The following is a 17,342-nucleotide window of genomic DNA, read 5'->3' as shown; positions in this document are numbered from 1 at the left end:
ACTTTATTATCAAATCAAATGTTGTTATTTCTCATTTCTAGCATTATCGAGAATAGTAAAGTTTAGAAGACTTACTGTTATAACACATATAACCTAGGTATGTGATATTTTATTAAATAATTTGTGCATCTTAGTGAATAATATGGCAGAGTTTACATAAGTGGTACGTATGTCATTATAATATTTTGATAAAATATTGTCATCATAAAAATATACATTTACGTGTAATTTTATGTGTGTATATATATGTATATATATTATACGTATACCGTAGTAAAGAGTTCGTTATCAATACGAGTTATTTTTCTTCACTTGAAATATCTTATACACGTATACATACAATATGTTTAGTATTATATTATGTTATTATAATCGAAACTGTCGAGTTATTAGTATACATAGTGTGCTAATAAATACAGCGGTGATTCGTGAACGTTGTCTGTATGATTCTTATATTCATCGTGTGTAGATAGAAAAATGTGAACACGTGAAAATACGTTCGTATATCTACAGTATTGCTTTGGGCCAGGCAGCCAAGACAAAGGTTTCGATCTCACATTCGTTCACTCCTCGTAAAATCCTGAAGAATCCGTTTTCACCCCAATGCTCACCCCAGGAATTGGCCACGACCTGAGGAAACGATAAGAAGCATACGTGAAATTCAAGAGAACCGATTTTCAAATACAACACGCGTTTCATTTCTTCAAAAAGCGCACCAATTCAGACTGGTAAGTCTTATACCTTCGATACACAAGGTGTGGCTTTATCAGCTCAAAAACGACAAAACCGATTCTGAAATCTTTTGACCATTCGGTTTAAAATTTTCACCAGATAAAGGAGAGTATCTAATATTGCCCGTTTTCGAAAACTTACCCAGTATTTTACCGGTGGTCCGTACGAAACGATTTCTTCGCCCCAACCGACTATTCTGACGGAATGATAGCTTGTGCGAGAATCTTCTACCGTCGGGGAATGCCTGTATATACCAGATTTGTAGACGAATAGATCGGGGTAGACTTTGATCGTAGCTGTAAAATAAGAAAATAGTTGAAGTCGAGTTCACAGGGCCGTTTGGATTTCACAGTATTTCCACGCACAGTCCCGACCTCTTGTCTGCAGTATATATTTACCTTGCACCGGTCCTGATTTATTCATCTCATGCATGATGTCCGTTTCATTTCCCAAACGATAGGCTGGGCCCATTTTGTACAATTCTTTCCTGGTCGAACCGGGCGGCCTTCGGCACTGAGTTTGGTCAAGAGTTATTCTTTTTGGGATTTTACATTTTCCGTTGACGCCCGTCCACGGATAACAATCTTCGTCTACCAGACTGCAACGAAAGTTAAAATCCAGGTTATTAATCAGAAGATTTATAATTTTCGTCGTACCATTTTACCATAATCGAAAAATATTGTTTTTGCTACTAAAAATTCGAATAAATTTTATAGCTTGATAACCAGAAAATCTGGTCTGTGTTAATTATTAATTCATTTCGATTAGGGTCACTCGTATTATATTTCCTCATAATTCGATACTGGCACAATGAAAAATTGATGACACGGTCTTATTTGATGATAAAAATGTGGCAAATTAAACCAGCATATTCGACGTTGCAGTAGCAATATGGTATTTACACTGAGTACAGATACTTGTGCCACATTTACTTGTACTTTCAACCATGTTCAACCCGTTATTACAACGATACGGATTTTTCTCTGTAGGATATTTTGGTAACATGACAGATGAAATTTTTCTCATCGCCAGAGATTCGGAAAAGTGAAAGAAGATCTCAGGCAGCCTCACCCATTTTTCTTAACGAAAATCCAGGCCCTGTCCAGGTAGCCGCCTCCGCATCCTTGCTGTCCTCGGTTGTTGCAGGACAAGAGATGCTGGGCGGAAAGCGCGACGACTTCTCGTCCCATGCTTATGATGCCGTAGCGATCGGAAGCGACGTCGACGGTGGACAAAGCCCACGAAGCCCCGCACCATTCTTGGTCTCTGATACCGCCGATCATGCCCCTCCATTTATTTCTGGAATCGAAGTATTTGGGAAGCTTGTCGGGGTCGTAGACTTCGCGAATCGGGATCATCTTGGTCACCTGTGAAATTTGCATGAAATTTTTGCTTCATTTCTTAATCAGCCGCGTGCTTGAAAAGTTTACTGGAAAAATTGTAAACGGAGCGAAATAATGATCGCGATAATAAATAACGCTCACGTATTCCGCGGGGTTCAACGTTCCCAGTCTCAACTTCATGCCCTCGGCGAGGGTTCTTCCCCAGAATTCGGAGTGGTTTTCAGCCCGCCATCCCAACCGATCACTTTCGTAATTCACAGCATCGATGATCTCGGGTTCCACCAAGCAACGGTTCGTCTCGCAAAGCATTTCCGGCTTCCTTCCCAAAGCTGAACATTTGCTAAGATGATAAAAAATTAGCGATCAATTGATTTCACGTGTTTCCCTTTATCCAGGATGCTATACAGGGAAGAGGCGGACAAAATGGGCCCCATATACAATGAAATGGGATTTCAAAAAATGCCGATTACACTTGAAATTTATTTTTAGACCGACGAAAAAAAAATTGCGTTGACGAAATTGGCCTAACGTTATTCCTCCCTTAGTGGGCATATTTTGCCCGCCTATCCCCTTATATACCATATAATTAGTCAATTAGATAAATTGCGGACACGTTGAAACATTTTCAATCGATCAACCTACCATTTGTTACAATTCTCCTTCGTCGAGTGTCCGTGACCGTAATATTTCCCCTCGTAGAAACAGCTGGCTGTAACGAAAAGCAATTTGTTATTGCTTAGAAAAGGTGTGTTTAAAATAACTAAATTTAATTCGCTCCCTATCAATAATGCGAATCCGTTAACAATCAACGGCATTTCTTTACCTCTGACACTTTTCGGTGGTCCAATGTCTACAGGCATCCCTTTGCAGTGGGACCAGTAATCGGGACAGCAATCTGAGGTTACATTTCGGTCGCAAAAATCGTCGCAGTAGCACAACGTCCCGACAATCGGAGCACTGCAGACGTCTTTACGCCCATCGCAGCATCGCAATGCCGGATATTGTGCACCGCAGTACGGCCCTGGCGGTAGGTCGGAAAAATCGGGAATGCCCTGCGCGTAGCTGAAGAAAAGCGTCAAGACGAACGCCCCGATGAACATCGTCAACGGAAAGTCGTTGTTCCTGCTTCGCGTCCTGGAACACGGATGTATTTTCAAATGAGTAAGGCTGTAAAACTACAGAACGTCCAAATATCGAGCCAAGTTCTGTGCCTCTGCAGATCGTCCGGCGAATCGGGTGCGGTGGGAAAATTTTTACTCCTCTGCAGTGACGAATTCGCGGTATTTCGAGTCGTTCGGACAACAACTACGTGCAAGGACGTCACGAGTATTTTTTTAGGCATGACTCGTACTGATTGTGCGCCTCAATTATCTCGATGAAATGACTCGCGTTGATGTTGCGAAAAAAGGTAGAAAAGCCTCTCCCTTCCCTCCTTCCCTCCAACGGACAAGTAAATGTGCACCTTGGCACGTTTTCAGATATTTTTGCACATTTTTATTGCACGACCTTATTATGCGAGTTTCTTCTTTCTTTATGATTGTGGTTTTTTTTTTTTTTGTTATCTTTGTTCAAGAATCCACCGACCGCGTTCAACAAGCTGCAGTAAACGCGGTGCATGTGATCGTTGTAAGCTGTATTTATAAATGAAAAGGAAAAGAAGAAAATGTGAATGTAAGGTGGTAAAAATAAACTGCAAATCAGGGAGGGTAAATATATCTGATCTAATTCGTTGCCTTTCGCTTTGACGTGAAAGTGCGTGTTAAAAAATACTGCGTACATCCGTGATATGAACAATTATCCCCTGCGGGCTTCGAATTTATTTGACTTTTGTTAGTTTACGTTATAAGATTTCGCTTTCGCTTATGCGTGGTGAAAAATGCATCTCTTCCCGGTCAGACGGGATCAAACTGCGCAGTTCGGAAACTTGAAAAATTAACTTCGCTCTGTGGCTATGGTAATATGTGACCTCAAAGAATCGTTCCATTCCCCCTGCAGCCAAGGAAAACTGTTTTCACATCTCACGGGTTGTCTATTTTCTATGCCGACAAACGATCGCCATCAGCAGGTTAATTTCCGTGAAAATAACCAAGGGATTACCCAACTCTCGAGAATTAGAAACTGAGTTATATGTACGCACAGAAATAAAGTCTGCAAATATACCTTTGCTGCCTGTAATGTCTCTTATTTCTCTTAACGATCAGGATTTTTTTCTTTTTTTTTATCTTTTACACACGCTTACGCAGACCCGTTTCATCCTGCACCGACTTACGCTCATAGTCGAGGACTATTCATTCATGGCTCATTCGCCGAAACGGTTGCATCATCGTCCATTGATGGATTACGAATCTTCGTAGCATGCACGTATTGTGCGTAAATTTTCGCCTAGCCGCGTCAGTTCCGCGCAATCTGCGGCGTAATTCCACCACGCAAATTCCGGCTTACAACCAGTTCCAACAGCTGATATTCCAGCTGAATATTTTCGCTCGCGTTATCGTCTCGGTCAATAAATAAAATCGATTTTATCGAATCACGCACCGACCGAACTGAGGAAATAAAATTTGACGTTAAAAATTCCCGTTCGATACATTGACTCGCCTTTTCACATGTTGGGGATATTTTTAACAGAGATAAATATTTTACACCTTCAAGAGGTTTCAAATTTCCTGCGAACAATATCGCCCGATTACTTACACACATTGCCGCAATTGCTGCAAGCAGAACGGCGAGCGAGCGCGCTTATCTTAAATTTAAATTCTCCACCGCGGTTTAATTCCCAAGCGTTATGTCACCCGCCTAACTTTACTTGTACAACAGAGAGAATTTAGAACTCGTCCAAGGTCTGGCAGATGTGCATGCCGCCGTTCCGTTTGACCTGTCAACCTGATGTTTATACTCTTATTCTCGGATCTTCCGTAGACGAAATTTCATTGCAAAAAGCTCCCGGTCGCTTTTAAATATGTGAACATAGAATCACTCCCGATTTTCCACAGCATCCTCCTCCTGTCGGAAATTGTCGTCACAAGACAAACACGTGCCGAGGAAATATGATTCATAAAACGATGCGAGCTGTTCGCGCTTTTCAATGACGCACAAATATATGCAGAAAGCTGAACCGAGACACGGCAAAAATTTTGTAATTTGAATTATAACAAGCGTATATATACTCTACGAGTATTTACGTACATACAACAGTCATTTCGCGTAAATGGTGTGTGACATATTTGCGCTATGAATAGTCCTACGTGTCACGCACTCCGTTGTACAGCTACTCCGCTAGGTTACTATTCTGCAATTGTGCAAATATTTTCATAGAATCTATTCACCGGGACGAGAAAAAAAAAAACATTTACTACGATTTTTTCTAACTATCAGTATTTTTTTTTTTTTTTTTTTAACTATCTTGGGCATAAATATTAAACACGAATAATCTTGATGTACTAATTTCAGGTCTGCACCAAGCGGGATATGTCAGAGAACCAGGTAAAAAAAATTAAAAACAAAGAACCTATCGTTATTATTTATACAGTGTTTCAATTAATCGTTCAATCGCTTCCGATGACGTCGGTAATTTGATAAAAATTGTTAAACTTAGTAATGTGTCCCATAAAAATCTCACGCCTCGATTCAAACAAAGGAGGTAAAAAAAACGAATATTTAATATCGTGTTATACACAAGCGGCATGGCACAGATGAAAGTTTATCAGTGAATACTCGGTGTTTGAGTTCTTGCTGTGTATTAAAATCGTTTCAGTTTATCTGAGAGCATCAAATGTACCGTGTGACCCATATTGTGCAACATATTAGTCCCCGTAAGAATTTCGTTTACATATTTACACAAAGCATGTAGTACACGTGGTATTGTTATACGTATGACTACTATACGTAAATTTTCAAGGTGCAATGCGTAGCGGCGTGGAAAAGATTAAGGGGGGAAACCAGTTTAGACCGATCGAAAAATCGTCTTTTTTTTTTATTGCACGAATCGTTAGTATAACTATTCAAGAATATGTGGTCAAAATTTCAAAGCAAAATTCCCATTAGTTCGAATGCAATGAGCACTTAAACGATCGTTATCTCTCAGTCACTCGGTTCGGTGATTCATTTTTGAATGGGAGTGAAACTTTAGAGACAAGTCATGAATTAAGACGCGATAATTGGGAAATGTGAAAATCTGTACTCTTTTCGGTCAAACTGGACAACTAACGGTTTTGAGGTGAGAAAAAGGAGAAGTATCGATATGCGATATCTATCTACAACAACGCGAAGAAGGCATCAAGAAAATACTTAGCTCGAATTTTTCAATACCATGGCTTGTGTGCAAAAACGGTTTTTAGCGAAAGAGAGCTCACCCGCTGTGCTGAAATTGTATAACGCTAAAGTCGTTGTAGCAGAGTGAAAATAAATGAATTCCGAAGCGGCGTATCGCGCGTGTAACGCGTTAGTATCTTCCGGCAACCATGGTTTCGGCTTTCGAGAACGTATTTCGATCCGAGATTATTATGCGTGCGTCGGTTATAGGGGGGAAAAAATGTATCCCGAGGTATTTCAGGTCAGTACAGAAACGACTTCCGAGTTTCTCTCGAGAGCCGTGAAAATCGCGTAAAAGAGTTATTTGCGGACATTCTGCACGTGCCTTCGACGAGCTGTGACCGATCACCCAATTTCCTTTATTACATTAATACAGCCTTGCAATTTTAGAACAGCATTGAATTGAGCGGTACTAAATTCTACGTGCACTGTTAAAAAAAATTTAACCGAACGTAATGTCCCAACAGATCCATTTTGTATTTGTGTTATTTGATACATTTCTGTTAGTAAATGTGACATAAATTTTTGTAATTTTAACGTTCAAATCGTAATTTGTACTTTTTCTTTCAGTTTGTAATATTGGGAAATCTTTTTTCTAACCATGTAGAGACTGTGCAGAGTCGTTCGAATCATTTCCATTCTCCACCTAATTCCTAATATCAATGCTCTGTTATAACAGCTCACTGGGCAGATAACCAGCTGAACATTCACATTTTTTTTTCTAGATATTCATCTGAGATAATGCTACTTGAGATAATGAAACTTGAAGATTTGTTAACGCTGCGAATTCTTCCTCCCAAAGTAAACGAAGGTTGACCTAAAATCGACACCTATTATCAATATTCCAAAGTATCGATGTTTGGCGAATCAAACTCCACTCAAACTATTTTTCACCCATCCACAGCAGAATGAGAAAATAGTACGCTTAACTGTGGGTAGCTCGAAAAAATTGTCTTTATCGCATTTTTTCACTCGTTCAACTTTGCCATCGAATTCGGATCAACCCTGCAACCGTACCAGGTTGCAATATTCCGAGATCGTGCCAAAAGCGTCGAGCGATCACAGCACGAAGAAAAATCTTTCTTGTTGAATCATCGGTCGAACGAGTATAACTATAGCGCGATTCTTGGAGTATTTAAAATAAGCGAAACCGTGCTACGAGGCGATCGGCTAATAAACCAGGTTCCCCATGCGGCTTCTTCTCGCAGATCTTCGCCCACTCGACGTTCTTATATCGGCTTATTGTTAGCAGCGAAGACTTGGCAGGCGATCGCCGTGGACTTGCCAATCCTACGCTTTCGTAGGATGACTTATTTTCCTGAGTTTCGATCGCCGCTCGGCTCTCCGTTTCGACGATGCTCCGCAGACACAGCTAGAAGCGTTTTCCGGATACTCATCGGATCCTCTTCCTCGAGTCTAAACATACCGCGGGCTGTTATCATCGAATTCCGCCAGCCGATTGATAGCCATTGGTTCGTCAATTTCGAGCTGACGATTTGCGAGTCGTTGTACATCGTTTCGGAGAAATTTGATTGCGGACGTTTCTGTCTGACCTATAACGGTTCCAGCCTCGTCGGCAAACTTAAACTCTGTGCTTTCTGAATTTCTGCAGGGTTTCGTAATTCGTTACGTATCTGTATTAATTATTTAACGACCTACAAATTATTAGCTAAAGTTGAAATTAAGTAGCGTGCGGTCAGTTTATTTCTCTATTCTCGTTCAGTTCTCGTTCGTTTCAATCAAAGAGACACTGTTGATAAATAATTTTTATTTTTAGTTATATTTCCTGGTCGTTTACCAAAGTCGTTAAGCTCCACGGCTAGATAAGTACAATTGTGATTTCGCCGCTCGTAAGATTGGATCAGATTCGACTGTCTTCGGCTGAGAAAAGACGATGAGACGTCAATTTTATTGAATTTAAAGTACAGGAATTTTCATAGCGCAGAGGTTGAATTGAAAATAATGAAGCGACCCTCGCTTCGTTCCGGAAGTGGTTGTACTAAGCGTATTGAAATTTGCGATAGCCTGCATGTACAGATTGCATATTATAATAATTCCGATGAAACCTAGCGGACTGGAAAATCGTCCACACATTTATTTCGTAGCTTTTGTTCCTGAGAAGCCTCAACAAGCTCGCGACTTTGTTTGCATGATGATCCTCGCAGCTCGTCTTTCGTCGACCAAATGATGTGTATACCTGTATCTAGGAGAGAAAATTCGTGATTCGATTGCAAGTAGGGCAGACGGACGACGGATTCGTTGAATCTAATGACGCCCGGTCAATTAAAATAAGGATTAATATATATCCAGGCACAGGGAAGACAAATTTACTCTTGTAACCAGGTCAGTTATTTAACCCCAATGTTTAGGAGACGCGTAACGATGCACCAATTACACGTTTCATAAAGTTAAACTCCCATTTTGCGAGTGACGACAAAGGCTATAAAAATCAATTACTCGAGTACGACTGTTTTCGGGCCATATTTCGTCGTTGCAGCAGCAGTAGATGCATAATTTGCAGTTTAGCTGCGTCTAATTAAATATTAAAATGACGCCTCGACATCTTTATACAAATACCACGCCGCAGCGTAAAACGCAAAGTTTGGGATGCTGCGACGCAACATCTAGATTGACACGCGGTAATTAGGATCGCGGAAGAATCTTTTAAATCCGCAATTTATGCCCGACCGCGCGTGTTCTCTCTAAGAACAAGTCATTACACGAGTCATTACCGCTGTGCATTTTTGCATATCATCCATTGATCGGCGTCAGGGTGACTAAGGATGAGGTAAACTCGTGCTTACGCTATTAACGGCAATTGTCGGATATTTCAGGAATGTCTGAGTGTTTTCCACCCGTCGATTCAGCGTTCCTACGGAATTCCTTGAGCGTTAAACAAAACCGCGAGGAAACATAAAAAAACCAGCGTGGAGTCGATTTAAATCTTTTTCTTTCTCTCTGCCTCTTTCTATTCCTGGCATATGATAAATCGCTCTCATCGGCGGGATTCTTGATTTACGTGTTCACGTTTTACCCCGAGAATTGGCCAGTGTGCAAATTCGTTGACGCCTGATGCCTCTACAGTGTCGGTCACGAGACTCACCGATCTGTCCGCACGTTTTCACAAACGATTTGCCTACAACTTAAATTGCTATCACAACGTAGCACGTGATGACACGTAGGTGTTTCTACAATTGCTTACTAGGCGGTAAGTATTTGCGCGGCTGACGAACCGATTCTATTCTCCACGGTTCTTATTTCCAGACCAACGAACCAACTGCAGTGTTTTCGTCATCCCGTTCGCTGCTTTGTAACCGATGCAGTACAGTTATACTTCCGAGACAATCGCCTGATGATAAAACAAGATAAAATCTGAACTTAACAAGAACCTTGTGCAAACGAATCTTTACCGCAACTCTGCATCGCAGAAGGGTCACAGTTCATACTTAGTTTCAGAGACTATTTACTGGCAAATCGAGGATAATGTGAAAAAATTTAATTGGATAGTTCATTTTATTGTTGTGAAGTTCTGCATGTACGAGTAGAATTTAATGCTAAACAAGTAGAAGTTTTGAGTGTAGATTACTCAAAGCGTATAAAGTATGTAATCACGGTCCATTTTCTTTTTTCGCTACTGTTTTTTTTTTTTTTTTCTTTTACTTCTTTCCTTCGCAACAGAAAGCTTGGCGTCTGGCGGCAAGCTGAGAGCTATTCCGGTGTTAAATCACGGAGAGTTCGGAAATTGACTACGCGCATAAATAGTTCTCTATTTTCGAACTGAATAATGTGACGCTGGGTTCAACAAGTCGTATATACAAGAACGTTTGTTTATTTAATGTTAAACGCCACTTATCGAATAAACTAAGAAGATTATCTGTATCTTTTTCTCTTTCTCTCTCTCTCTCTCTCTCTCTCTCTCTCTTTTTGAGCTGTAATATATGTGTGTATAATAATATGTATAACGCGCGGTGGGTAATCAACGTCGGTGGAAATCATTCCTCGGATGATTAGGCAAAGTGTATTTAGATACCGAAATGTTTGATTCATTCTTGAACTTACGTTCCGGTTTCGTGTGTATTGCTAATTATTATTCGACGATTAAATCTATCGACTCGCTCGCAATTTAATCGCGGAATTTACGAGCCAAGCTGCAGTTTCAAATATCTTTTCAATCAAGTTTCAAGCCCCCGTGTGACGCCTAGCCACGCACGTTTCTATACACAGTGTTAGTGCTAACGATCAGGCGGTCGAATGAAAACCTGCCGTTAATGAATCTGTCTATAAATGGGTCAAGAACGCCTTATTATGCACCACGATAAACGGCTATCGATATCCACTCGTGACTCGGTTCTAGCCTCATCTGATATCGCGTAACGTAGGTATTTAAACGACGGTAAGTAACGAGAAGATGAAATTTCTCCGCGAGAAGATAACGTGCAGTTCTCGCGATGATTCAGAGCCTTGATTTACGAGCAATGCACGCCGCGTTATGTACATAAATACATACATACATACCTATATCATCGTATTATACTAATTTATCCCGCCTGCTGGCGTTCCAGTCATTTGTTACATTTGAATTGCTATTACTAGGCAATTATGTTACGTAAATTGGTATATTGTCGGTTGTAAAAATTATTCCTGGAACAACATTCCCCTGTGGTAAAGTTATTGTTAGTATTTTTGTGACTTGTAACCGCTCCGGGATTCGTAGGGCTCGTCTCCTCTGACGGGGTTACGTCATGTATCAGTTGCTCAACTTCAGTGCTTCTGTCAACGGCCAGCTATGTAACCTTTGTTACGGTAGAGCTATATTTCAATCACGTTCCGTAAAACATTTTATAACCGAACAACGTGTCACTCGATTCATTCTTTCATTATAATGCGCTTATTTTTATTCCGTTATTCAGTCGTGTTTTTCACGTGTGTTATCCGTTCATCACGCGTAGATCCGACCGTTGTTATATTTGCAGAAAAATTTTCGCCATTCCCATTTTGCCGATTCGGAATATCGTTAGACGAACCTTTCGCACCCGATAATATGTGTTTCTAGACGAGTTTTGGCGTTAGGTGAATATCATGAATACAAATTACTTTGTCGCCGCCGTCTCTATAAAATTTTATGCGAATCCGCACGTGTGCGAAATTTCTACTGGATTTAATAGCCATGAAATTAAATATCAACCGGTTCCGAACTTCTTCTTTTCGTCTCTGCAATTATTCGATTTTGTTGCTGGAAAATACGGTCCTCAGCTCCGCGAGTCCTCGCGTCATTGTTTCACTTTTCGCGTACAACTTGAGCACCGTAAACTTTTTCATCGCCATTCACGAATCCTAAGAATCGTCTGACCATGAGTGTAAAGGTAAGATTTATTACCACACCCAAGGTAAAATTCTACCGTGTTTTGGCTGTTAAAAAAATCTTGATTCAGGTAAATCGAAGGAGATGCAAAAATTTAGAAAAAAGCAAACGTGTCCGACGGAACAATTTCAGTGGTAAAAAGTCATCGTTGAAATTTCATGGCGCTCGGGGAGTAGATCAAACTCAAAAACCCGTTACGACGAGTTGAGGTCGCGTAAAATTTCAAGTAAGTATTTCGAACGAACTTTCTCACTTTGCGGAAATTTCTTGAGCCACGTCGCAATTTAACACTCATTTTTCATTCGTACTTGAGGCATTTCGCTCTTTATCGACACACCTCGACGAATTTATCCATTCGACCGATACCTCTTTTATCACTTGTCTACCTGTTTCGACGCTGTTATTGAACGAGCGTCTCTTAGAACCCGCCAAATCGGAACATGCATCGGACGCGAGTTCAGGTCACACGGCCACTTCTTAAAATACAATCTATGCCCCGATCCGCGAATCGAGTCTAATTCCCTGGCCGATCTCCATATAACCTCCAGATAGCCATTAGCTGAGATCTCATAATCGAATCGCTGACCTTAACGCGATCCTCTTTAAATGTCGGATCGGAAGGCTTACAGTCGACTCCGTCGTTCCGGATGCCGCGATCAGCCCGACACAGATATTGCTTTTCATACCTGTCCAATATTTAATTTACCAGTTTCGAAATGTCAATGTCACTCCGTGCCCTATTGTGGAGCTTACACAACTGCATCGAGTCTTTTCGCAGAGCGCATTCCGCATTACGGAGACACTCGATACACCGCGGCTTATCGCATAACTTTCGAATGCCAACTTTGCAAGCCGTGATAATAAAGGGAGAAGGACAGGCCAGCTAGTCTCGCTGGCTCTGTTATTTATTATGCTCTCACTAATTCATAGTGCGATAGTGCGAAACTGCGAATCGGTTTCGGGAGATTGGATGTGGAAAAAGGCGATAATTTTTATCAATTTCGTTACGAGATAGTCGTCCGTTGACCGTAATTTATCCAACTGTCGTATTGTTAAGCCACGGATTAGATGTTTACGAAATTATGAAAATAGAAAATACTGGAAGTTGAACGAAAGCTTTTGTATCGCTTTGAAGTGGTTTAAAATCTAGTTGATAATTCATTTGATCTCGCTCTTCGATGGCTGTTTCAATCGCAATATAGCTATTTTTTTGAAATTTATCAAAACAGTTGTTTTCATAAAAAGTTGGCATCGATGAATATTTAATATTTCAACATTGCATCGATATCGATTATGATCAACAAATAACAATATCTAATTGATCGCTGATACGAGAAAAAAAATCTGTTCCAGTGATTCGGTAGAATACAGTATTCTGCATAAAATGCAGAAATCGATCGAATCGACTGGATTTTCAACCATTTTGAAATGATTTCAAGCAATTCGAAGCGAAGCATCGACATTCAAGCTTTTGCTTGTAATTCTTGTACATACCATTTTTATATTTTCAAAGACATTTTTGTAAATTATGAGTATAATAATTTTATAAACAGATATTTAACGTACGACTATCTCGTAATAAAATTAATTAAAAGCATCGATGTTTGGCCAACCAATCTCGATATGCTCTGCAGTCATATCGGCGGCAAAATTACGCTGCGAAAGCAAGCTTCTAGAATACTGCTTCGTTGTAGCAAGCGTGAAGTTGCTATCGGTTTTCGGATATTTAGGCGAAAGATAACGGTGATAAATAGCACGAGAAAAACGTTATGTAAATGTAGACGAGAAATGGGGTAGCAAAAAGGAAAAAAGTGGAATAAATTGTGCAAAAAATGTGATATTTGTGAAACGTGAAACCGCCTTCGTAAAAATTGTACCTACAAAATATGGTCGTGATAAAAAGAACGGAAGTTAACCGACGAAATACAGGTTGTGATCAAACGTTACGTTGCTGATTTAGCAAAATTGCCGCACTATGAATATACCGTTATCAGCGGGAACGGAAGAAACTAAAAATTGACGCGACATAGTTAATGAATTGTATATAACCTTTCCAACCCCAGATACATTGAATACAGAAAGTATAAATATTCTAAAATTTCCGTTATTCTCTCAGTTCAAATATTAAACAGAAAAAAGTGACTTTTGCAAATCGATTCTATAGCTCATTCTGTATTTCAATAATACGTTTGTTGTTTATCAACATTGCATAACAATTCTCCGATAAATTACTAACACGAGAAAGTTCGAGATCTAATCAACAAGCTGTCACTTCTGGTTTTCTGCGTCAGAATTTTGTGCAAAAAAATGTAATCAGTGCCGATATTCGAATGAAAAGTGATACGCAACACGTGCGAAAGATCGATAAACAGTTTTGTTATTCCCATTATATCGAAGAAGTAATGACGATAGAATAATGAATAAAAAAAAAAAAAGAAAACATAAAACACTTCAGCCTAAATTAAAGACTAGATTGATTTTAAAGATAAAAGAGAAACGCCAAAGTGATGAAAAAAAACAAAATGAGAGACAATCAAGACAAACGGGATTACAAAGTATAAGATAATATAAAGATTACTCACATTGCGATTCGTGGTGACGGAGGTCTTCTTCACCGATGCAAAAACCTCGATTCGTTCGATCGGCGAAAGCGAAAATTGGTCGTGAAATTTATTAACATCAATTGGAAAATCGATGTACTATTCGAAGTGATTTTCACGCATGAAAACGAGTATCCCTTCGGTTCGGATCGATGTCGGAAAAAGGTTGGTCACCGAGGATTCGAGTTTGGTGAATTATCTGTATCTGCAAGCCGAACGTTTCGACGTTTGAAAGGATCGTTGCTGGCCGCTCGAAAGCGCGCGCCTCACTGCGTCCGCACCGTATCGCCGCGCTATTACGATTTGACTTTGGCTTACGCTATCCTAACCGAACCAACGAATGAGTGGACTCCGCAACTCGTTTAAAACAACCTATCGCCGCACGCAAGAACGCTAATGTTACACTTTAGAGTTCCGCGGATCCGACCTCTGGCGCTTTGTATCTTTATCCCTAATTACCCGAGCCAGGCACGCGAACTCCAATTTTTCCGTCCTTTAACCGAACGCCGATCCTTCGATCACTCCGTTTCTTACTCCCGATTTCGAGACAAAATTAAGAAGCCTCACAACGAGAGGACAAAGTCGTTGAATCGACCGAATGTGCGGTCACGGGCGGCAAAATGAATATTCATTTGCGTAGATTCAAGATCTGTTGGTCTAACAAAATGTTTGCTTCATTTAAATAGTCCAGCCAAATATTTTGTTAGACCGACAGATATTGAATTAACACGAAATAATATTCACTTCGCCACACGTGACCGCACATTTTGTCGGTTCCACGACTATTTTCTAGCAGTAAATTTTTGCGGATTAATTCAAACAATTTACAGTGACATAAACTAAGCGTTAAGCTCGATGAATCCGGTTACTTGATTCCATTGATGACCCCCGATTGGCATTCTCAAAAGAAATGACCTGTTCGTTTTCAGGTTCCGGCTTGATTATTTGTCTGACGAAAATTTTGTGGGCGTGAAAATTGATTTCTTGAAAAAAACACATAATCATTCTCGTCATATTCAAATTTATAAACTACGAATTTAGACACATTTTTCGGCAAAAATGTTGACTGATACGCTGATCTCGTTTGGTTAAATTGCAATTAAAAACCTTCGTTTGCAGATGACGAGAACTGATCAGCGTCAAAATACTGTTTTTTTTTTTTTTTTATATATATCATTCAAAGATGTGTTTATCGAGCTATCATTTGACGGTTACTCATTCCCAGGTGAAACGAAGGACTAACCAGTTTCTAAACGAAACGGTTTTGACCCTCTCGCGTAGATAACGAGTTTATAAGTACGCATCGAGATCCGACTACTAATACTAGAGAATTATAATTCAGTGAGGCAATCCTCACAAAACGGAGTAAAAACAAAAGTCATAATCGGTATAAATAATCGTAGAAATTTTTTATTTTTTTTTTTCACCCTATGAGCAGAAGATGTATATCACTTTTATATTCCAAACGTGTCGTTATTGTAAGCAGCCGACTGGTTTTTACCCGGTGAAAAAAATTGCAAACATTTCGTACGCGGAGTAATTAGTGCGACCACTTATGAATCGGCACGAGCCTAGAGTCTCGAATTTTTCCATTTACCATATTAATCCGCTTAAGTGGTAGCCAAAATTTATCTCACGCCCATTTGTAATTCATCTATTAAATCAGAGTGTGTAATAAACGATTCATTATCAGACGCACGCTTGTAGAAAACTGACATATCTGCTCCTAAAGACGACACAAATAACCTGCGTAGAAACGTGCTATCAAATTTCGATATCCGATTGCTGTGCCGAGATACCTGGCGAGAAGTTATTCAAAGTCTCAAGTGGCAATGCGCTGATTGTTCTTACCACTCGATGCAAACTGCATCAGTGCAGTCGGGCCGATAATCTCGTTTTGTAATCGATTTCCGGGAACGGAGAAAGATATCTGATAGAATTGCGACGTTGTCATATAGAACCGAGAGTTTCGTTTTCTTCGTGATTGACATCACGGTCTGTTGACTTAAGATAAGACACGAAAAACTTGGAAAAGATAAAGAGGTGCCTCGAATTGGCTCCTTGATTAAAATTGACTAGCAAAAAGAGTGTGTAGAGTATCAATTATTATCTCATGGAAACAGGAAACAGGGTCGTTAAACTATCAATCAAGGGATGATTCGATTAGGGTGAATCACTTTTACCGAGTGGCTGCGTAATTTGGCATGTTGGGATCATGCTCGAGCTGACAAGCCGTCGCGATAAGCTGGCGCCGCGGAATGTTCCCGGAAGGAGTGCCGGAATTTAAATGGATTGCAAACAGAGATTTTGAAAAGATTTGACTCGGATAATATACTGCCAATCTTCATCACGCCGTCACACCCGCCAAAGATACTCTCGACGAATTCCGATGCCTGGCTAAATGTCCAAGGAAAAGCTCGTCAAGCTGCAGACGGATGGGTAATTTCTCCAATTCGTCAAGGTGGAGCTGAAATTTTGGAAATAACGTTCGATCTAAATTTGCAAAAGTTATATTATCTCAACATTTATGGAGTTGAAACTTGGTCCGAGGTTCCAGCAGTTTCCGCTGCGGATATTGTGACCTTATAAATGATCCGGTCGCTGTGGATTCTGCGGTGATTTAATAATTATGATGCTTTTATCCGCAAAGTTTTCTTACGTTAATCCACATCCCGGATATCCTGTCCTTGTCATGGCGATAACACCGTGGATAAGGATGGAATTTTTTTCTCTACGTCTAGACGATGCTCTTCAGAGGTCAATCGTGGAATCAAACTAATTGTTCCTCTCGACTAATTCCTGGGTTCTTAGCGGACCTGCGCTCATAAAGCTCGCCGGCGATGAGGCTATTTTTAAAAATTGCCCAATTAATTGCGAAACTCCTTTGTAATGAAACGGACGAAGAATTCAGTAGCACACAGTGTTCAAGAAAGTTGAGCACTCGCGACACATGTATATTATTGTTCGATGCAGTCATTAATTCGAATCGAAAAATGA

The 17,342-nt window shown here is 40.1% G+C and overlaps 1 protein-coding gene across 1 annotated transcript; it reads right to left on the bottom strand.

Moving 5' to 3' along the window:
* Position 1: 1 nt before the first annotated feature.
* Positions 2 to 14,654, bottom strand: LOC107225364 (uncharacterized peptidase C1-like protein F26E4.3). Its single transcript, XM_046735131.1, has 8 exons — positions 14,328 to 14,654; positions 2,899 to 3,209; positions 2,718 to 2,784; positions 2,217 to 2,415; positions 1,804 to 2,099; positions 1,131 to 1,330; positions 874 to 1,028; positions 2 to 630 (listed from the first exon to the last, which is right to left on the bottom strand). Coding segments are annotated over exons 1-8 (1,353 nt in total). The 5' UTR covers positions 14,330 to 14,654; the 3' UTR covers positions 2 to 507.
* Between the last annotated feature and the right edge of the window lie 2,688 nt (positions 14,655 to 17,342).

This window comes from Neodiprion lecontei, chromosome 3 (genome assembly GCF_021901455.1).
Source record: "Neodiprion lecontei isolate iyNeoLeco1 chromosome 3, iyNeoLeco1.1, whole genome shotgun sequence".
NCBI classification, from domain to species: Eukaryota; Metazoa; Arthropoda; class Insecta; order Hymenoptera; family Diprionidae; genus Neodiprion; species Neodiprion lecontei.
The sequence above is the reverse complement of the archived record's forward strand: the minus strand, read 5'-3'. Positions and strand labels throughout refer to the sequence as shown.

Coding starts and splice junctions, on each gene's coding strand:
- LOC107225364 (XM_046735131.1), bottom strand. Junction 2,785..2,898: donor ACCACCGAAAAGTGTCAGAG/GTAAAGAAATGC, acceptor TTTTCGTTACAG/CCAGCTGTTTCTACGAGGGG. Junction 2,416..2,717: donor AAGGAGAATTGTAACAAATG/GTAGGTTGATCG, acceptor TTATCATCTTAG/CAAATGTTCAGCTTTGGGAA.